The sequence below is a fragment of the Rhinopithecus roxellana genome, chromosome 19 (genome assembly GCF_007565055.1).
Source record: "Rhinopithecus roxellana isolate Shanxi Qingling chromosome 19, ASM756505v1, whole genome shotgun sequence".
NCBI classification, from domain to species: domain Eukaryota; kingdom Metazoa; phylum Chordata; class Mammalia; order Primates; family Cercopithecidae; genus Rhinopithecus; species Rhinopithecus roxellana.
In genome coordinates, this window is record NC_044567.1 from 47,294,703 (window position 1) to 47,317,185 (window position 22,483).

Genomic DNA, 22,483 nt, shown 5'->3' on the forward strand with positions numbered 1-22,483 from the left:
TGAGGGCCTGAGGGATGGTGCCCAGGGTTCTGTCTTCTAGCATCTGAGGCCCCTGGCCTCAGAACTCTGCACCCAAGTGGGATGCATGCCACCCTCCCCATTCTCCACAGCACCTCTGCCCTGAGACAGCCTGCCTGTACCTCGCATCGCCCAGGGTCCCTGGAACCAGCATCTGTTTTCTGTAGTCCTTCTCTACATAGAACTGGACAAGAAACAGGCCTGTGAGGTCCTCGGGATTCCCTGATTCCAGAATCCAACACTGAGGACCCTGCTCCATGCAAAAGGCAAGGGTGAGGCTGTCTCACCAAGACAGCCACCCAAACAGCCCCTGGTCTTCCATCAAAATCAGCACCCTCCACAACAGCCAAAAGGTGGAAGCAACGCAGGTGTATGAATAGATGAAAAAAATGTGATTCAATAAACACAGGGAATATTATTCTGCCTTGAAAAAGGAAGGGCATTCTGATGCATGCTACGACATGCATGAAGCTTGAGGACATTATGCTAAGTGAAGTAAGCAAGTCACAGAGGGATGGATACTGTATGAGTCCACTTACAGGAGGCACCTAGAGTAGTCAAATTAATAGAGACAGAGAGAAGAATGGTGGCTGCCAAGCCGGGGAGGAAGGGGAATGGGAGTTATGTGACGGGTACAGATGATGAAAGATGAAAAGAGTTCTGGAGGTGGATGGTGGTGATAATTGCACAACACTGCAAGTGTAGTTAATGCCACTAAACTTTGCACTTAAAAATGGTTGAGATGCCAGCCTGACCAACATGGTGAAACCCCGTCTCTACTAAAAATACAAAAATTAGCCAGGCATGGTGGCATATGCCTGTAATCCCAGCTATTCGAGAGGGTGAGGCAGGAGAATCGCTTGAACTCCGGAGGCGGAGGTTGCAGTGAGCCAAAATTGCGCCACCGCACTCCAGCCTGGACAACAGAGTGAGACTCCATATCAAAAAAAAAAAAAAAAACAAAATGATTGAGATGGCCCAGTGTGTTAGCTCACGCCTGTAATTCCAGCACTCTGGGAGGCAGAGGCGGGTGGATCACCTGAGGTCAGGAGTTCGAGAACAGCCTGGCCAACATGGTGAAACCCTGTCTCTACTAAAAATACAAAAATTAGCTGGGCGTGGTGGTGGGCGCCTGTAATTCCAGCTACTTGGGAGGCTAAGGTAGGAGAATCACTTGAACTCAGGAAGTGGAGGCTACAGTGAGCCAAGATAGTGCCACTGCACTCCAGCCTGGGCAACAGAATGAAACTGTCTCAAAAAGAGAAAAAAAAAAAATGGTTGAGATGGTTAATTTCATGTTATGTGTGTTTTACCACAATTAAAAAACAATGCCCTCTGGCCGGGCACGGTGACTCACGCCTGTAATCCCAGCACTTCGGGAGGCCGAGACGGGTGGATCATGAGGTCAGGAGATTGAGACCATCCTGGGCAACATGGTGAAACCCCATCTCTAGTAAAATACAAAAAAATTATCCCAGCATGGTGGCATGCACCTGTGGTCCCAGCTACTTGGGAGGCTGAGGCAGGGGAATCACTTGAACCCGGGAGGCAGAGGTTGAGGTGAGCCAAGATCATGACACTGCACTCCAGCCTGGGCAACAAGAGCGAAACTCCATCTCAAAAAATAAAATAAAATAAAGCAAACCAACAAAAAACAATGCTCTCCTGCACACCTACCTCCTGGGGAGAATGGCAGGGCCAGCACCCTTGACAGGAACATGCCCCGGCTCTGTGCCTCTGGATATGGTGTGATAGCACATGCAATTCCCCAGGGGGACGTGAGAGGAGGCTGTGTGAGGATGCCAGATGGCAGAGCTGAGGGGCAGGTACTGTGACGAGGCGGGAGGAGAGGGCCTCACAGCTCATCCTGCCCCACACACCTCACTCAGCCATGGACAGGGCCAGGCAGCAGCAGGCACTGCTCCTCCTCCCCATCTGCCTCGCCTTCGCCTTCTCCCTCACTGCCGTGGTCAGCAGCCACTGGTGTGAGGGGATCCGGCGGGTGGTGAAGCCGCTGTGCCAGGACCAGCCGGGAGGGCAGCACTGCATTCACTTCAAACCGGACAACAGCAGCAATGGCAGGATGGACAACGACAGCCAGGCTGTCCTGTACATTTGGGAGCTGGGAGATGACAAGTTCATTCAGCGTGGGTTCCATGTGGGACTCTGGCAGTCCTGCGAGGAGAGCCTCAACGGTGAAGGTGAGCAAAGCCTGTAGATTCTGGGGGTGACAGGTGCGGGATGGGGCCGGGGCTCTGGAGCCAGGCTGTCTGGGTTTGAATCCTGCAGATTCTGGGGGTGACAGGTGTGGGATGGTGCAGGCGCTCTGGAGCCAGGCTGTCTGGGTTTAAATCCTGCATCTCCACTGACTGTCTAGGTATCCTTGAGTAAGTCCCTTCACCTCTCTGAGCCTCGGTTTTCTCATCTGTAAAATGGGAATAATAGCAGTACTTACCTCCAAGAGTGATTGTAAAGATGAAATGACCAGATTCACATACGGTGCTTGCAACAGGGCCTGGCACATTCCAAGTGTTTATTAAAATTTGCTTTTCTCATTTGTTCTTGTCACCCAATCCCTGGTATTTAAAATTATTTGGGAATGAAAGATGGCCCTGACCCAACTCAAAGGTGCATCCCTGTTATTTCTCCTGCACTTGGAATGATCTTGGAGTGAATCTTTAAAAAAGGAAGAGTGTTTTTGCGTCTCCAAGAATTCAGGAGGGAGGAATTTGACTCTTCTCTATTAGGCAGCCTGGCTGTAAACCCATGCTCAGGGACAGAATACTCCCCGCTTTCTGCTTGGGAAGCAAAACCTCCAAGGCAGAAAAAGGAGGAATCCTCCTCCCATCCCCATTTCTCTCCTGACCTCAGCTGATTACAGTAAATTTCTCGTGCAGCTTTGTACTTTTCCTAGAGTTTCTAATTGCCTTTTCTTTTTCCATTCTCATAGCATTTGTTTTTTATTCCTGAGGCCTAAGTAAAAGGCAACAAGAATGAACCCCCGAGGCCCAGCATGGTGGCTCATTCCTGTAATCCTAGCACTTTGGGAAACTGCTTGAGACCAGGAGTTAGAGACCAACCTGGCAATGTAGGCAACATAGTGAGACCTCTCTTTACAAAAGCTTTTTTTAAAAAAAATTAGCTGGGCATGGTGGGGTGTGCCTGTGGTCCCAGCTATTCTGGGAGAATCTCTTGAGCCTAGGAGATTGAGGCTGCAGTGAGTCATGATCGTGTGACCGCACTCCAGCCTGAATGATAGAGCGAGACCCTGTCTCAAATTTAAAAAACAAAAAAGAACACTCTGAGATGCTGTATGTTCCTCCCCACCACCCTCTCTCCCCATGGTGGCCACTGTGGGGCAGTCCCCAGCCTGAATGACCCTCCCATGTATCCAGGTCAGTGCCTGTGTCTTGTGCTTTAACTCTGGTACAGACACTGCCATAGCACCTGGAGCTAAGGCTATTTAGGGACCTTCCCAGTCCCTCTCTTCTCAGGGAGTGCTATCTTCCTATGAGTCTCTTCTCTACCTTCATGGACAGATGCAAAAGTCTCAGGACCCTGCGTCCTGGAGGATTCCCAAGACAGTTCCAGAATTTTGGTGTGGAAACTGTATTCACCATACGTATAGGCAAATCACTTGGGAAATTCCACCTCCTTTCCAAGTTCTCGTATGAAGGCTGCCTATAGTACTTCTGTTTCCACAGCTCTATATAGGCATCACACCAGTTATCAAATGTATCACCCAAGAAGATTGTAAAAGAAATATCCAGGTGCCCAGTCCTGGAGGTTCTAATTTAAGAGAACCGGGGTGGAGTCTAGAGGTCTGTATTCTTTATTTCATTTTATTTTATTTTATTTTATTTGTTTTGTTTTGTTTTGAGACAGAATTTCCCTCTTGTTGCCCAGGCTGGAGTGCAACGGCACAATCTCAGCTCACTGCAACCTCCACCTCCCGGGTTTTAAGCGATTATCCGGCCTCAGCTTCCCCAGTAGCTGAGATTACAGGCATGAGTCACTGTGCCCAGCCAAAACTTTTTTTTTTTTTTTTTTGAGGCGGGGTCTCGCTCTGTCGCCCAGGCTGGAGTGCCGTGGCTGGATCTCAGCTCACTGCAAGCTCCGCCTCCCGGATTTACGCCATTCTCCTGCCTCAGCCTCCCAAGTAGCTGGGACTACAGGCGCCCTCCACCTCGCCCGGCTAGTTTTTGTATTTTTTTAGTAGAGACGAGGTTTCACTGTGTTAGCCAGGATGGTCTCAATCTCCTGACCTCGTGATCCGCCCGTCTCGGCCTCCCAAAGTGCTGGGATTATAGGCTTGAGCCAAAATTTTTTTTAAAGAAAAAGAATAATACAGGCTAGGCGTGGTGGCTCATGCCTATAATCCCAGCACTTTGGAAGGCTGAGGCGGGCGGATCACCTGAGGTCAGGAGTTGGAGACCAGTCAACATGGTGAAACTCCATCTCTGCTAAAAATACAAAAAAATAGCTGGGTATAGTGATGTGTGCCTGTAATCCCAGCTACTAGGGAGGCTGAGGCAGGAGAATTGCCTGAGCCCGGGAGGCAGAGGTTACAGTGAGCCGAGACTGCACCATCGCACTCCAGCTTGGGCAACAAGAGCTTGGTGTGTGTAACTCAGTGTGTGTGGTGGTGGTGGTGGTGGGGTGGTGGTGGTGGTGGTGGTGGTGGTGGCGGCGGCGGTGGTGGTGGTGGTGGCGGCGGCGGTGGTGGTGGTGGTGGTGGCGGCGGTGGTGGTGGTGGTGGTGGTGGTGGCGGTGGTGGTGGTGGTGGTGGTAGTGGTGGTGGTAATGGTGGCATCTTCTCAGCCTAAAACGAGCTGAAAGCAGGAGTAAGAGATGTGTGAGGTTCTTTCAGTTTCCTTCCTCTAGAGAAAGTCTGCTTGGCACTTCTGCAAACCCAGAGTGTTTACTTCACACACACACACACACACACACACAGACATGCGCGCACACACAGATACACACACGCACACACACACGCACACACACCACACACACACAGACACGCACACACACAGACACACACGCACACATGCAGAGACACACACACACAGAGAGACACACACGCACGTGCACATTTTCCTGGATCACACACACCACTGAAGGGTTTTTCCTATATTGTCAGGAGCACACACTGAATCTAAAGAGGGTTAGTGCTCTCCGTGATTCACGGACAACAGTAAGCAGAAATAAAGGATGCATTTCTTGACTTCTGTCTTCATCCATTCTCTGTTGCTTAGAATAGAATACCAGAAACTAGGTAATTTATAAAGAAAAGAAAGGTATCACTTAGAATTACGGAGGCTGGGAAATCCACGGTCAAGGGAGCACATCTGGTGAGAGAGCCTTCTTGCTGGGGAGGACTCTTTGCAGAGACCCAGGGAGGTGCAGGGCAGCCCATGGCGAGGGTGCTGAGCGTGCTAACATTCTCGCTCGGCCCTCTCCTCCTCTTCTTACAAAGTCACTAGTCCCAATTCTCATGAGAACCCATTAATTCATGAATGGATTAATCCATTCGCGAGAGCACAGCCCTCATGACCCAAGCAGCTCTTAAAGCTCCCACCTCTCAATACTGCCACACTAGGGGTTAAATTTCAACATGAGTTTGGGAGGGGACATTCAAACCATAGCAACTTCTTTCTGACTTATATGCGACTATATTCTTGCATCAGGACAGAAACAGCTCTTAGTAAGTATCTCACTGGATGTCCTCAAAGATTACTCCACAGAGATGCCTTTTGAGATGCTCCTTGCGAAAGTAAACAAAAAGCGTCTGGAAGTCCAACAAATTGAAAAAGATTCCACATTACGTTTCATTTTCTTCTTGAAAATTCACGACACGTATTAGCACATCAAAATCTCTGAGAAGTCCCCCGATACAGAAACTTGTTTAACGTTACATATTCCAGTGCTTCCCCAAATTTATGGTGCGTAGAAGAGGTTTTTTATGTTTAATAAGGATTAATATTCTATAAGACTATTGTTTGGTGGAACGCACTTTGGGAAAGGCTGACCTGGAACAATAGAGCCATTTTACAGATGAGAAGACTGAGTTCTAGAGATGTTAGTGACCCATGACCCACGGAAGAGTGCACAGACAGGTAGGAGCTGAAGGAGCTGGGCTTGGAACTCACATTGCATAACACTTAACCCTGACTTTGCCTGTTACCCCACAATGCACACACTTTAACTGAAGGGCAACAACTCTTATAATTATTGATGAACAATGTTGTGCCCATCAATTAAAAACAAAAAATCTCTACTCAATCACCAAGGCACACGTTTACCTATGTAACAAACCTGCACATCCTGCCTATGTGCCCTGGAATTTAAAAGCGGAAGGAAAACAAACACACACAAACACACAAAACACCTCTGCTCACATTTTACATATTTCTTGATATAATAAGGTCATCCAGGTACACCTGGGTCTCTAAATATTATCATCACTTTATTAAGAAGGAAGAAAGGACATCTTCCCCTGATCATCTCCTCCTCTCCCGCTTGTTTTTCTAAAGCAAAACAGTTTAGAATGAACTAATAATTAACTAATTATTTTTACTCCATAATGAATAAAGTAATACCAAACATGTTAGAGGACAAAACAAAAGCTATACATCAAGGAGTTACAAACTCAAATGCTTATAGGAGGTCGTAGCAAAAGTGCGTGGAGCTGGGCTACGGGAATGCTGGTGACCTTGAACCTCTGTACTTCAGCTAAAGCAGCAGCCTCTCGCTCCCACCAGCGTCATGCTCTTGTGCACTTGTAAGCCCGATACGGTGTTATCACATGCTCTGATTCTTCAAGGGAGGTAAGATGTTTGGATTTCTTTGTCCAATTTCTCCATTTTAAAATATCTTTTTTTTTTTTTTTTTTTTTTGAGACGGAGGTCGCTCTGCCACCCAGGCTGCAGTGCAGTGGCAGGATCTCAGCTCACTGCAAGCTCCGCCTCCCGGGTTTACACCATTTTCCTGCCTCAGCCTCCCAAGTAGCTGGGACTACAGGCGCCCCCCACGTCGCCCGGCTAGTTTTTTGTATTTTTTAGTAGAGACGGGATTTCACCGTGTGAGCCAGGATGGTCTCGATCTCCTGACCTCGTGATCCGCCCGCCTCGGCCTCCCAAAGTGCTGGGATTACAGGCTTGAGCCACCGCGCCCGGCGCATTTTAAAATATCTTTAAAAAACGCATGAGCCAAAAAAAATTATGTCTGCTGCAGAGTGTAGCTGGGGCTCCCAACTGGTGATTACACCACAAAGGCATCTGCCATTTAGTCTAATTTGTCACAGTACTTAGGAGATTTGGGGCATAAGAAAGAAAAGGGCTCAAACTGGAGGGAAACGGTCTGGAGCCCAAACAGTCCTTTGGAGAGAGGGTCAGGAGGGGTGAGGAGAGCAGAGCTCCAATCCCGGGAGGATGTGCCTCGGCCCTAAACAAGTCCAGGAAAGGGGCTTCTGGGCGTCTGAGTGCCCCAGCTTTGCTGCCCTGTGGGGTCTCCCTGTGTGTTTTCCTTCTGAATGGGCTCCGTGTCCCTTAAAGTTGATCCTCCAGGAAGCCCTTACCTGGAGGGCTTTCCTTTGGTTTTTGTTTGTTTGTTTTTTACAGCGTCTCACTCTGTCACCCAGGCTGGAGTGCAGTGGCGGTGCGATCTCTGCTCACTGCAACCTCCGCCTCCCAGGTTCAAGCGATTCTCCTGCCTCAGCCTCCTGAGTAGCTGGGATTACAGGCGCCCGCCACCACACCCAGCTATTTTTTTTTTTTTTTTTTTTTTTTTTGTATTTTTAGTAGAGATGGGGTCTCACCATGTTGGCCAGCCAGGATGGTGTCATTCTCCTGACCTCGTGATCCACCCACCTCGGCCTCCCAAAGTGCTGGGATTACAGGCGTGAGCCACTGCGTCCGGCCACCTGAAGTGCCTTTTTAAGACATCCTCTGCCCAAGCCACCCCCAAGAACTCTATCCTTTCTCCCCAGTGCCTAGAATGTCTTTAAAGGGAACCCACACCTTTGATCCCACACTCTGAAATGAAAATTTGCGGCAAACATTCCTGGCCCAGGCGGTACTTACATGAAATGTTCTTTTCCTTAGGCGAGTCTGTGCATCCACAAAATGTGTGGATTTTAGATTCTATGCTGTTGTGCTAAACTCAAAACGTTCAGGGCAGAGGGACCCAGGCATCTCAGAAAGGACAGGGGTGGAGTGGGGGTCGGAGGAGAACAAACTGACAGAGGATGTCAGAGTCAGGCACGGAAGGATTGGACGCCACTTCCTCGGGCTGGCTTGCTGTCCTGCTTGGCTGCTGAAGCACTCGAGCTATGTAACACCCGCCTCCCCGGCTTCATGGGATTTATACAGATTTTTTCTTTTAATCCTACTGGCTTTATTCAAAAGGAACACCATTTCTGAGGATTCGTATTCATCAAAGGGGTCACTAGGCTCTGACTCTGGGCCCAAGCTAAACTCACCCGTCTAAGCTATTCTGAATTCTCTTAATGTCCTTGGCTGGCCTCCACCTTCTCTTTGCCCAGCCCTTGCTCTGTGCTGGCCTCATCTCTATTCCTGGTGGGAAAGGCAGTTCTCTTTAGAGGACAAGTTAGACCTTTACTCCTCAATGCATTAGGTAGAAAGACAAGAAGCAATTCAGTAAAGGCCTCTGAGTCTTAGGTGAGAAACTCCGGTTTTTAATTCTTGACTCTACCAACTCGTGTGAGCCTGGTCTCCTCCAGGTCCATAAAATTGAGATCATTGTACTTGCCTTTATTAATAACGCAACACTCAAAACAGTGGAAAGGCCAGGCGCAGTGGCTCACGCTTGTAATCCCAGCACTTTGGGAAGCCGAGGCGGGCGGATCACGAGGTCAGGAGTTTGAGATCAGCCTGGTCAACATGGTGAAACTCTGTCTCTATTAAAAACACAAAAAAGTAGCTGGGCATAGTGGCGGGCGCCTGTAATCCCAGCTACTCTGGAAGCTGAGGCGGGAGAATCGCTTGAACCTGGGAGGCAGAGGTTGCAGTGAGATCGTGCCACTGCACTCCAGCCCTGGCAACAGAGTGAGACTCCGTCAAAAACATAAATAAATAAATAAATAATAACTGTGGAATGCAGTTCACAAAAGACTTTCACAAATCTCTCATCAGAGTCCTTTTATTAGACCCATTTTGCAGATGAGGAAAGGGAGGCTCAGAGAGGCCAGGAAACTTGCGATGATGACTGGCCGTGGCAGGACCATGCAGAGATGCCAGGCCTTGTGGATGTAAATGCCACACATTGCCTGTGGTATCCTTCTGCTGCCAACCTGCTGGCCTGACTCACCAGGGTATAGTTAGGACTGGATGAGGCGACGTGAAAGAAGGCTCTGCATCAGCCCCCAAGTTCTCCGAGAGACAACAGGGTGTGAGGACTGAGGTGCTGCCAGTGCTTTGGGGACCTCCTTGGTATAACTGGGGAGGCTCGGATGAATTATTTCCTCGGTGACCATGGTACTGCTGCTAACATCAGAGAATCAGCCAGGAGAAATGTCCAATCACATTAATCCAAAGTGACTTAATTCTAACGCTGCAGAGGCCACTGTGGCTGCCCACGGACTGACAGGTCCCTGATCCTGTTACTGTCAACTCCAGGCTGTGTAAATATTCTTCCTTGGGCCCCCTGGGATGGACAATCATGTGACACACGAATCCCTGGCTGACATTTGAGTCAGAAAGCGTCCCAGCGGAGAAGCTCCAGGAAATGGTTCCATCATCACCCCAACCTGGGTTTCTCTTCTCCCTATAGCTCAGTGGAGGGGCGGTGCGGCAGTGTGAAGGAATGAGGCCCATAGGTACTTGGAGTTTCACGAGGATGGGCACAGCAAATGTTAAGGTTTATAAGGATTAGACATGCACTGCCAGAAGCGTATGCTTGCACACATATCATCCTTCCCATGTGCTATGACTGGATATTTCTGTCCCCTCCCCAGGTTCATATGCTGAAACCCTAACCCCAATGTAATGGTATTAGGAGGTGGGGGCCTTTGGGTGGTGATTAGGTCATGAGGGTGGAGCCCTCACGGATAGAGTTAGTGCCCTTATAAGAAGAGGCTAGAGAGCTAGCCAGATCTCTTTCTGCCATGCGAGGTTACTACAAGAAGCTGTCTGCTGGCCAGGCATGGTGGCCCCTGCCTGTTATCCTAACACTTTGAGAGGCTGAGGTGGGCAGATTGCTTGAACCCAGGAGTTCGAGACCAGCCTTGGCTCAACATAGTGAGGCTCCATCTCTACAAAAAATAAAAAATTAAAAAAAAAATTAGCCAGGTGTGGTGGCGTGCACCTCTAGTCTTAGCTACTTGGGAGGCTGAGATGGAAGGATCATTTGAGCCCAGGAGATTTTGGCTGCAGTGAGCCGTGATCCATTGCATTCCAGCCTCGGTGACAGAGCAAAGCCCTGTGTCAAAAAATAAATAAAAGAAGCTCTCTGCATCCTGGAAGAGGGCCCTCACCAGAACCCAACCATGCAGGCATCTCAGACTTCCAGGCTCCAGATCTGAAAAGTTGTTCCTGTTGTTGACAAACAACCCTGTCTATGGTAATTTGTTACAGGACTAAGACACTACAGGACCCTGAGGAGGTGGAAGGTGAATGCTGGGTGGTGCTGGGGAGGCAAAAAGATGGGCTGTGTGTTGGGAAGTCAGGTTGATGGAGAGAAGACATAAAAGCTAACAGGAGGAATTTAGACTTGATGCTAGGGAAAATAGCGAGGCATAGAGAGTTCTTGAATAGGAAAATTAAATTACTTGGGATTTTCTCTCCTATGAAAGAAAAAAAAAGTCTATAGATGCTCCCTAAACTTCCTCTGTTCTTGGAATCTTCCAGCAATGGTAGCTTGCCCTTGGGGTTGCTTAGAGTCTGGAAATAAATAATGGTTCATGCTAACTACTGCAAAAATACTCTAATAGAACTCATTTTATTCTAATAAGATTTAAATGCATATGAACTGTGGTAGAAGCTTTCTTAAGTATTGTTTCATGTAATCTTCAAAGCAAGGCTAAGGCAGGGACTACTGGATCTATTCTGATGATAAGAATGCCTTTCCTTTGACGAGTCCATGGAAAATGCCTCATATCTTTCACACCGTGCTCTGCTTTAGCTCCCACCAGGGTCAGACTGGGGGCGGCTCCCTTGTCTCAGGCAACTGTGCACCCCCGGCACCTTTCCTTGATTGCATTAAGTCAGTGATGTAGCAGGACAGCACTGGGCTCTGCAGCCCTGAGATCTAACATGGAAACTGCCTCTACCTGCGCTGTCCTGAGTAAGTCACTTTCCCTCAGAGTCCCTTGAGTGCACTACTCTAAACTGTGTGGGGATGAGCCAGAGGATTTCCCAGGCTGCTCCCACTCAACAGTCCATGATTCTATTTGGGGCCGACGTGTTAGTAGAGAGAGTGCAGGACACTCAGCTGGGACAGGACCCCAGAGGGTGACTTGCTATGTTCTCAATCCTCCATCTGTCACCCCCCAAACCAGAATTTGGTTACATCTTCACACCAAGTGGATATCCATGGACTTCAAATTTTAAAGGGAACTGCATATCTAAGGCTGTGACTCAAGATTTTTCACCTGATATGTGCAACCTGACAGATGACACTCACACACAAATAATACCTATCCCCCTGGAAAACGTAAACGAGTCTGGTGGTGGGTTCTGCCCAATACCTGGTACACACACAACGATTCCTCCCTTTCTTTCATAGTCAAGAAAGCATGAAGAAATGCAAGCAAATGCATGACTCACATGCTAAGAGTCTTAGTAACAGACATGGCTCTGAATCTGCTCTCACTCATTTAAAAATAAATGGCAAACTTTGATCATTTCCCTTCAACGAGAAGCCAATTATTTCAGATTCATATCATAATGAATGCTATTTCCAAAGCTGAGAACCCCTGGTCTAAGACTTGCAGTATTAGTCCAGAGAGGCTAGGTTAGGCTGTAATAACAAACAACCCCCCCCCCCCCCCCAAATTCCGGAGCTTCAAACCAACACATTTATTTTTAGCTCATTCTGTATAGACTTTTCAGGTTGGCAAGGGGTCTGTCCTCATTGTAGTTATTCAGGGACCCGGGCTGATGGAGACTCCCTCTTGACATGGGCCTCTGGGATCACAGAGCAAGGGAACAAGAACCAGGGGAAAATACATTGGCTCTTAAAGCTGCTCAGATCCATCTCATTTTTGCTCCCAGTTCATTGGTCAAAGCCAGAGTCCAATAGGGCGGATTATATCATGCTCCCACACAGAGGGGCAGCTCACGTCCCTGACATGAAGTAAAGCAGGCTGCACACTCCCCATTCCTCATCCAGTTAAGGGGCTAGAAATACACCATTTGCCCCCTGGTTGTGAAGGGTAACCCACTTCTGGATGCATTTTTATCTTTCAGATGAAAAGTGTAGGAGTTTCCAGAGCATAGTGCCAGCTGAAGAACAAGGTAAATACCTTACTCATACTCTGCCCACCAGCACTCCTCATAGCTTGGACTATTTTTATAGTTTTATTGGGAATAGGGGAAATGATGAGGGAGTCATTGATGATTTTTCCACGAAGTCAAGTCCAAAAGGTAGAACCACAGTCTCTCTTCCTGTGCCCTATAACCAGTGGTGTGCTCGCAAATGTTTTAACAGCCTACTTTGTAGCGTGAATGGGAAACCCTGATTGGCAGCATTGGCCGTGTTCCATGGTGTAAATATTCCCACCACAGCCAATTTCAATTGCAAGATGAACACAGCTCTCAGATGCAAGATGAATGCAGAGCTGTGAGATGTGCTTCAGCACACCACTGCCTAGAGCAGTTTTTCTTCTCTTTAAAGCTCCCTAACACTCAGCATCTTTGTAATTACTTTCTTAGTGTCTGTTCTCCCAGCTGGAGTAGAGGTTTTGTGAAGGTATGGATCACGTCTATTCATTGCTTTGTCTTCATTACCTAACTTGCCTTAGAGGAGTCCTTTTGCAAAGATGAGTTTCCCTTACTGTTCCCTTTCTCCACTGCCCTCCACTGCGAACAGATTTCCTTGAAGCCACAGGTGGGATCCTCTCCAGAAGGTAAACAAGTGACTTCCACAGAAACAAATGAGGTTTTGGTACCTGCAGATAGGGCTCTCCAACTCACAGACCCTCCGCCCCGAGGTTTGTGTATCTTTTTCTTGCAAAAGGCAAAGATGATATCTCCTGGTAAAATCAAAACATCATGGTGAGAGGTGAGGCTAGCTGGACTTCCTGGGTCTAGTGGGGACTTGGGGGACTTTTCTATCTTACAAGAGGTTTGTAAAACACACCAATCAGTGTTCTATAAAACGCACCAGGGCCGGGCGCGGTGGCTCAAGCCTGTAATCCCAGCACTTTGGGAGGCCGAGGCGGGTGGATCACGAGGTCAGGAGATCGAGACCATCCTGGCTAACATGGTGAAACCCCGTCTCTACTAAAAAATACAAAACACTAGCTGGGCGAGGTGGCGGGCGCCTGTAGTCCCAGCTACTCGGGAGGCTGAGGCAGGAGAATGGCGTGAACCCGGAGGCAGAGCTTGCAGTGAGCTGAGATCCGGCCACTGCACTCCAGCCTGGGTGACAGAGTGAGACTCCGTCTCAAAAAAAAAAAAAAAAAAAAACGCACCAATCAGCACTCTGTAAAATGCACCAATCAGCAGAATTCTAAAAGTAGCCAATCACGGGGAGGATTGAAAAAAGGGCACTCTGATAGGACAGAAATTGAACATGGGCGGGGCCAATAAGGGAATAAAAAAGCTGGCCACCCCAGCGGCAGCGGCTACCCTCTCGGTCCGCTTCCACTCTCTGGAAGCCCTGTCCTTTCACGCTTCACAATAAACCTTGCTACCTCTCACTCTTTGGGTCTGTGCCACCTTTAAGAGCTGTAACAGTCACTGCGAAGGTCGGTGTCTTCCTTCTTTAAGTCAGTGAGACCATGAACCCACTGGCAGGAACCAACTCCAGATACAATGGTAGTTTTTGAGCCAGGGCATGGAGACCTGCAGCACCACTCATGCCCTCACAGCAGGGTTTTGCTTAGTTTCTCCCACTCCACACCCCCCCCTCAGCTATGGGCAATCCCTACAACTGTCTCTTTCAGCCCTGAGGAGTGCCTTTCCATTGCCAGCTTTCTAAGATTCAGCAGAGAGGCATCTGTGATTTTCACTCCAGTGTGTCTGTTTTTCATGTTTTGTTTAGAAATGAGCTAAATCAAAGGACTGAACATTTTAGTACTTCTGAATTAGAAATGCCCAGCGTTTCCAACATCCCTTTCTTTGGCAGGTGTTTTGTGGCTGTCCATCGGGGGCGAGGTACTGGATATGGTTCTGATACTGACAAGCGCCATCCTCCTGGGCTCCAGAGTGAGTTGTCGCAGCCCTGGGTTCGACTGGCTCAGGGTGGATGCCTTGGTAGCCATCTTCATGGTACTGGCAGGTACTTTCCAACAGCATCCTTGGAACAGGCTGCCCCAGAGGGAAAGCAGAGCGCCAGGCTGGACATGCGGACATGTTCATTGCAATAGAACAGGCTGGCTCTTTCCCGTCAATGGTCATTTGAGCAGGGCAGGTAGCCCACTGGATAAGTCACCAATGAATTCCATTGGATGGAGACAATATTCCTAGGGTGACAGATGAAAAGGGGCTAGGCACAGATGGAAAGTGAAATTTATCCGTGTATCTTTATCACAACCAGGGAAGAGGGTGCCCTGGCTCTGACAGCTGACATCACTTCACTGAAAACAGTGCTTAGGCATGAGTCTGTGGAGGGATCCTGCCCAGGTGCAGACGTCTCCTTAACGGTTGTATGACCTCAGGCAAGTTACTTAACTTCTCTAAGACAGAACACTATAACGTATCTCAAAACACTTTGGCAATAACTAAGAGTGCACCTAGTATAGAAAAAGTACTCAATAGATGGTAGTTTAAAAAAAAAAAAAAGTATTCACATTTGGTATAAATATTCCATTAAAATAAATAACTCCTTTTTTTTTAGTTCTACTTCTGTGTTCTCCAAGCAACTTTTAAAGTCACTTAGTTGGGTCTCCTAAGAGGGCCTTTCCAGGGAGAAAGAACCTTGAACAAATGACTTCCTTTAGTCCTCAAACCGGATACGAAAAGTTACTCATGTTAAGTTAATCATGTAGCAGGTCAATTTGTACATCATTGTTGTGCTTGATAAGTGTCATGCAACTTTCCTAAGTCCTTTTTTTTAAATGTCCCTTTTAATTATTTTATTTTACTTATTTATTTATTTTGGGATGAGGTCCCCTCAGGGTGGTTTCAAACCCCTGAGCTTAAGCAATCCTCCCTCCTCAGCCTCCCGAGTACCTGGGATTACAGGTGCATGCTACCATGCCTACCTCCCTCAAGTCTTATCCTCAGCGAATGGGATGATAAAATCCAATTTCTGATCTTCTTAGGAAGGAACCAGGACATAGAGACTCCTGCCCAGGTTCTGACAGGTCCCCCTCAATTGTGTGTTTCTGGATGTCTCTTCATTTTCTTTTTTTTTTTTTTTTTTTTTTTTTTTTGAGACGGAGTCTCGCTCTGTCGCCCAGGCTGGACTGCAGTGGCCAGATGTCAGCTCACTGCAAGCTCCGCCTCCCGGGTTTACACCATTCTCTCGCCTCAGCCTCCCAAGTAGCTGGGACTACAGGCGCCTGCCACCTTGCCTGGCTAATTTTTTGTATTTTTTTTTTTTAGTAGAGACAGGATTTCACCGTGTTAGCCAGGATGGTCTCGATCTCCTGACCTCGTGATCCGCCCGTCTCGGCCTCCCAAAGTGCTGAGATTACAGGCTTGAGCCACCGCGCCCGGCCTCTTCATTTTCAATTGTGGGAAAGAGATGTCCAGCGGAATGTTTAAGGATGAATACATGCAGATACATCAAAAGGACTTTATGAATGCTAGAGAGCTCCTTACAGCCAAAACACGCAGCATAGAGTTCTTTCATCATATGTCTTCTTAATTGTGGCTCACAGAGCTTTCCTTGTGCAGGGCTCCTAGGCATGGTGGCCCACATGATGTACACAACCATTTTTCAAATCACTGTGAACCTTGGACCAGAAGATTGGAAGCCTCAGACCTGGGACTATGGCTGGTCATATTGGTAAGTTGCTTGGTCATGGTGTTAAGTCCTGGAGGGTCAGGAGAGATGCACATAAAGATGAACGTAAGTTTTTTTTGTTTTTGCTTGTTTGTTTGTTTATTTGTTTTGAGACGGAGTCTTGCTCTGTTGCCCAGGCTGGAGTGCAGTGGCACAATCCCGGCTCACTGCAAGCTCTGCCTCCTAGGTTCACGCCATTCTCCCGAGTAGCTAGGACTATAGGCACACACCACCCCACCCAGCTAATTTTTTTTTTTTTTTTTTTTTGTATTTTTTAGTAGAGACGGGGTTTCACCGTGTTAGCCAGATGGTCTTGATCTCCTGACCTCATGATCCGCCCACCTCGGCCTGCCAAAGTGCTGGGATTACAGGCGTGAGCCACCGCGCCCAGCCAAACATAAGTTTTATAGGATGACCAACCTTGGTCATAGTGCTGGCATCTGCCAGTATGTGACTTTGGGTGAATTCTGTGACCCATCTGTAGCCCAATTCCCTCATCTATAAAGTGAGGATACTTGCCTCAAATATTTGTATAGGGATTTAAAGAGATTATGTTTATAAAACTCTTTGCACCTAGTAAAGTCCCCGAGAAATGGAGACATTGTTGATGTTCAGTTCTTAAACATGGTGTGGGAGGAAGTGTCTTGATCTATAACTCCTAATAAATACTTCAACGGGGGGAGATCCAGCCCCTGTTTCTAACACAAAGACAAGGTCATGACATGGGAATTCTGTCTCTAACGAACTCTACCACATTATGCAAGGCCACAGGGGTTCTCTTTGATGTGGACCTCTGAAGCATATCATATCTTAAAAATAGATGTACATAACTTACATTTTCATCTTATATAACAACCTCTTATGTTACTTTCCTCTTTGTAAAACGCATAACACGTTCAGGGCTCACTCCCTCATCCTACTATTCTAGGATTCAGTGAACGCATGTGTGTTACTGTGAGCCATATGCTTCGTGAGTTGCTAGAGTCTGAACTTTTCTTAGTCTTCATCTTCCCAGTCTGAAGAGGTTAATTTTTACAACTGTTTCTCTGGGCACCTGTCCCTCCACCTGTTTGTCACTTAGCTGCCCCCCTTTGAATTAGGGCTGTTGGTTCTCAGGGGCTATCACTGGCACCTTACACAGTTGAGAGTGTAGTTGCAGCAGAACTCAGATGAATTGTAGGTGGATTCTCAACTCTGGCCAATTTGTACTGCACTCCTTTTGCTATGGATGGAAGCAAATTCCAAACACCAAAGGAGTCTGAAGAATGGTCTGTTTGTTTCCAATATCGCTTTGTTTTGTTTTTGTTTTCTGTAACTTTCAATTACTTAAGTTTTAGCAAAAGAAGTATGTAAATGGTTGTTAAAAATCAAATAGCACTAAGAATAAAAGTCGATCCGTTCCATTCTCTCCCTGTGCCACCCTTCTGATACCCACCAAGTTCATTCTGTTTGCGCTTAGTAAACCAGCTACTGTGACGATGGGTCTTACAAAAGATGTATTCACAGGGCAGATAAAACATTTATTCACAGGGCAGTCTGATAAGGAGGTGGGAGAATAGCTCTAAAATCCGCCTCCCTGAAGATAAGGCTTAGGGATATTTATGGGTTAAAGAAGCGGGGTGGTCTAAGGCAAAGAGGAAAGGTGATTGGCAGTGGGGAAAAATAAAGTCATTGGTAATCTGTGCAAGCATAGCCAGGGTTCATGGCTCTTCACAGGACTCATGCTCAGAAAATGGTAGCATTAGCATGTTCTGAGGGTAGAGTTTTTGGCCTTCTGACATCAAAAGGCTACCTCTCAGGCACTTGTAGAGGATCAGCTGAAGGATCAGTGGTCTCAACCAGTTTGAACTGGATAGGAGCTACACCAAGTTCCTGAAAAACAAGCAACCATTACCATGGTGACATATACATCATAAATGTTATCTGTAAGGAAGCCAGTGAAGGTTAAGTTATAGAATTTAGTGGTGTGGCTTTTAGCTACACGGGGAGGAAAAAAAGCAAGCGACTGAAAGCAAGCAGGGCAGGTTAGGTTTGGTGCACCTAATCAGATTAGCTTCTCAGCTTCACTTCCAACCCCCAAGGCCCTCAGTCTTCCAGCCCTATTCCAGGCTGGTTGCTGTCTAGAGCTGTTACGAGACTTCCCTGCGCCACTCCCTTATCTTCGAATGCTGTTTCTTAGGTCCCATTGCCTTATCTTATTTAGTTTACATCTACCTTTTCTGGGAGTACATCCTTCAGTAGCTTCCTAAGAAAGGATCCAATGAGAGATAAATTATTTTACTCCTTGCATGCCTGGAAATTCAATACTCCATAATTGATCGATCATTTGGCACAGTACAGAATTCTCTGTTGGAAATCATTTTCCCATAGAATTTTGATGGCCATACTCCATTTTCTTCTAGCATTCATAATTTCTGTCAAGAGTCCAGCACCATTCTGATTCATGTGCCTTTGTAGGTGGCCTGTTGTTTTCTTCTCTTTATGACCAATGTTCTGAAATGTCATGATGATATCCTTTGGCGAGGATTCTCTTTTCTCCACATTCATCCTTCATCTATGTGCTTGGGGTTGGGGCGGGGAGCCTTTAATCTGAAAATTCGTGTCCTGGAATTATGGTGATTTTTGTATTTGTATTATTCCTTTGATTATTTCCTTTCCTTAGTTTTTTGTTCTCCTTTTAGGAAACTCTTGTTAGTTAGATATTAGGTCTTTTGGGTTTATTATTCAAGGACCTTATTACTTTCTTTATATTTTGTTTCTCTTCTTATTATTTTTTCTGAAAAATTTTCTCTACTTGTCTTCCAGCCTTTCTGTTGAATTCTTATTTTGCACTGATTTTAATTTTCCAAGCTCTTCCTTGTTTTCTAGCTGTTCCTTTTTCATAATATCCTGATCTTGTTTTATTGATACGGCATCTTCTCTTCTCATGTTCCTCTAAGGATATTAATCAAAGGGTTTGTTTTTTGTTGCTGTTTTCTTTTGTTCCTTGTGTTATCTCTTTCCTTGAGAATTCTTTCTCCTCCCCACTTTGTTGTTGGACCTTTCCCCCAACGATGTTGGCATCTTTGATTGTCAAGGATAATTGGAAGCTCTAGAGCAGGGTTGGCATTTATCTACTGGTAGGCTCTTTTGTTGTTGTTTTGGCATGTGATTGGGTATGGCACCATCTATTTCATCTTGGAATTCCACTCCGCAAAAACACACACATATATCAGTTTGTAGAGGTTCCTTCTGCAACCTGTCAGTGTCTTCAGAAGGGAATCATCCAATATCTGCAGGAAGTGGAGTGAACTCGTATGCCTGGCTGATCATTTCTGAGGTTAGGCATAGGAAAGGGCTGGACAGCTTCCCACTCCTGTGCAGATTTCCATACAATCCCATTTTCAGACCAGCCCCCTTCCCTGCCTTCCTTTGGGCCTCCTGTCCATGAATCTGGAGGCTTTCCTTCCGTTCACCTTCTCCAGAGAATAAAACTTTGCTCTCCTGGGGGAAAGGGAGATGGGGGAGAGTGTCTGTGGTAAGGAGGAGACTGGGGAAAAGGCCGCATTTTTTGTGCCGTATTTGTGCCTCAAGGTTCTGCACCTCTCAAGGATACAGCGGTGCTGATATAACAGGCATCCTTCTTGTCTTGTGGGTGGCCCTCATTGCAGACACTTTCTGTGTTGCGTCCCTCACTCCATGAATTAGTCATCCCTCTCCCAGCCATTTCCATCCTCTTGTGTCTCCTCTCCAATTCTCCTTGTTCACACTAGTACACATCCCTTTACTCTCATTTCAGTGGGGGTGTGGAGAGATGCAATGAGTTTCTGCCCTCATTTAAACCAAAATAATCACCTACTTAAAGAAAAGACGAAGCAAGACCAGGCCCACCCCAGAACCCTGACGTGTGTCCCTGGTTAACCGAGCCCATGGCATCAGGAGGCAGCAACGTCTCGCAAGTCGGCCAGCAGTACCCAGACTCACAGCGTTTGCAGCCGCATCCAGGATGTCCCACTTTCTAACTGGTGGTCGTGGACAAGTTGCTTAATTTCTCTGTGTGTCAGTTTCCTCATCTGTAAAATGGAGCTTATTACAGTGCCCCCATCGGGGGTCGCTGCGAGGTGTTCAGTTAGATAATCCTGTACCCATCACAGCATCTGGCATACATACAAGACTGTTTATTATTGTTAATCTTACTATTATCCATGGGGAAGTGTCTCTGGTTAGCCCTACGTTTTGCTTTTCTTCTCTCGGTTCTTTGTCCACCACACAGCCCTTCTGTTTATCTCATAATAATGCAAACATTTGAACACCCTTTGGTATAAAGTAGATGCTAATTACCATGTTCCCAACACAGTGCTGGGTTCTATGAAGGATGAAAAGTGTAGCCCATCATCTCAGTATGCAACGGGCTTACAGTCTGGATGGGGATATAAGAATAACGATGCTGGTTGGGCGCGGTGGCTCATGTCTGTCATCCCAGCACTGTGGGAGGCGAAGGCGGGCAGATCATCTGAGGTCGGGAGTTCAAGACCAGCCTAGCCAACATGGTGAAACCTTGTCTCTACTAAAAATCCAAAAATTAGCCAGATGTGGCGGCACACGCCTATAATCCCAGCTACTCGGGAGGCTGAGGCAGGAGAATTGCTTGAACCGGGAGGCAGAGGTTGCAATGAGCCAAGATTATGCCATTGCACTCCAGCCTGGGTGACAGAGACTCCGTCAAAAAAAAAAAAAAAAAAAAAAAAAAAGACACTAATGCCACTGTCCTGGGTTAGAACCAACAACAGCAACAATTTGTAAGCTTCTATGCAGCAGATGCTATACTAAGTATTAATACGTCCCACACATTCACTCATTGAATTCCTCACAGCCACCCTGGTGGCAGCATTGATATTATTCCAGTTTTGCAGATGAGGAAACTGATTCAAAGAGGTAAAGCAACCAGCTCAAGGTCACATGGTTAATACAAGGTGGGGCCACAGTGCAAAGCCAGCACAGTGACTCCAGAATCCATTCTCTTAACCCTTGGGCTAAACAATACGTTGACTAGACTCTGGGATTTGTGATCCAAAATGCAGGTCCAAATTGAGTAGAACAAGGAGCTGTTTTTTCCTCCAGATTGACCCCCAGCAGGAAGTCCTGGAATCACAGCCCTCAGCCCTTTCCTAACGGTGCCTTCTGTTGACAGCCTCGCTTGGGGTTCTTTCGCCCTCTGCCTGGCTGTGTCGGTCACGGCCATGAGCAGGTTCACAGCAGCCCGCCTGGAATTCACTGAGAAGCAGCGGGCACAGAACGGCAGTCAGCACTCTCAACACAGCCTCCCGGAACCCGAAGCTTCGGAGAGCGTTTGGAAAACAGGAGCTGCTCCTCGCCCTGCTGGACAAGCCTTCAGGAATGTTTCTGGGCACCTCCCACCAGGCGCCCCAGGCAAGGTGTCCATATGCTAGCCAGTGTCCATGGCTGCCACATCTGCACAGGCAAACAAGCCAGGCACTGACACTCACAATGTACACCCTGCCTCTGGGCTGGACTTCAGGAGACTGTTGTCCAGGGAAAGCTTCCATCCCCACCCCTCCACATCTCACCTTTTACTAAACACCTTTGGCTTCAGCCTTTGATTCCTGTTAAAATGCCAGTACCTTGAAGTGCGATATTGCTTACCAAAGATATCAACCATTGACACTCTAGTATAAAAGAGAGCTTCTTAATGACAGTGAATTTGATAAGGATACCAAAGAAAGAGGGAGGATGCCAGTACTAAGGGGAAGAGGAGTTAAAGAAAGGGGAAAGCAAGTCTTTTTAACTACAAGGGAGGCAAAATGTGTTGCCTGCATAGGTTTGTTGACAGAAAAATCCAGAAAAATGTTTTCTCCTAGTTGACACACACAATAAAGTATGTGCAACTATTCATACTTTCTTTTTCATTTGAATCAAGAAGACAGAAATTTCAAAATATGTTTCCTGTTACTTTTTAAAATATTTTTTCTTGGAAATTTTGTGTTTCTACTTATCATAAAATCAGTTTGGAAGGACAGTCGAACGATGGAAATGAACACACAGTCAAATGGAATGACATCTTATCTTAGTTTAAGTGGAACACATGTTTGAATTGTTCTGCTTAAATTAAATCGCCAGCCACTTTTGCTTCTAAAAATAAACATTACCAAACATGCAGGTCTTGTTGGAGGCAGTGGTGGGCTGCAGGATTCCTAATCCGGTCAGCTGCAATATTGTGTCGATTCATCCCATGTCTAGCTACCATGTTATTCAGGCCACAGGTTTTTCCACACATAATTTGGTTTTTTGAAAAAAAGAAAGGGGGGTGGGCATAGTGGCTCATGCCTGTAATCCC

General features: G+C 46.9%; 1 protein-coding gene across 1 annotated transcript; it reads left to right on the forward strand.

The window, feature by feature from the left end:
• Positions 1–1,909: 1,909 nt before the first annotated feature.
• On the forward strand, positions 1,910–21,578 carry GSG1L2 (GSG1 like 2). Its single transcript, XM_030922813.1, has 5 exons — positions 1,910–2,219; positions 12,444–12,491; positions 14,326–14,478; positions 16,041–16,152; positions 21,320–21,578. Exons 1-5 carry the CDS (start codon positions 1,910–1,912, stop codon positions 21,576–21,578), a joined length of 882 nt encoding a protein of 293 aa, XP_030778673.1.
• Positions 21,579–22,483: the final 905 nt, after the last annotated feature.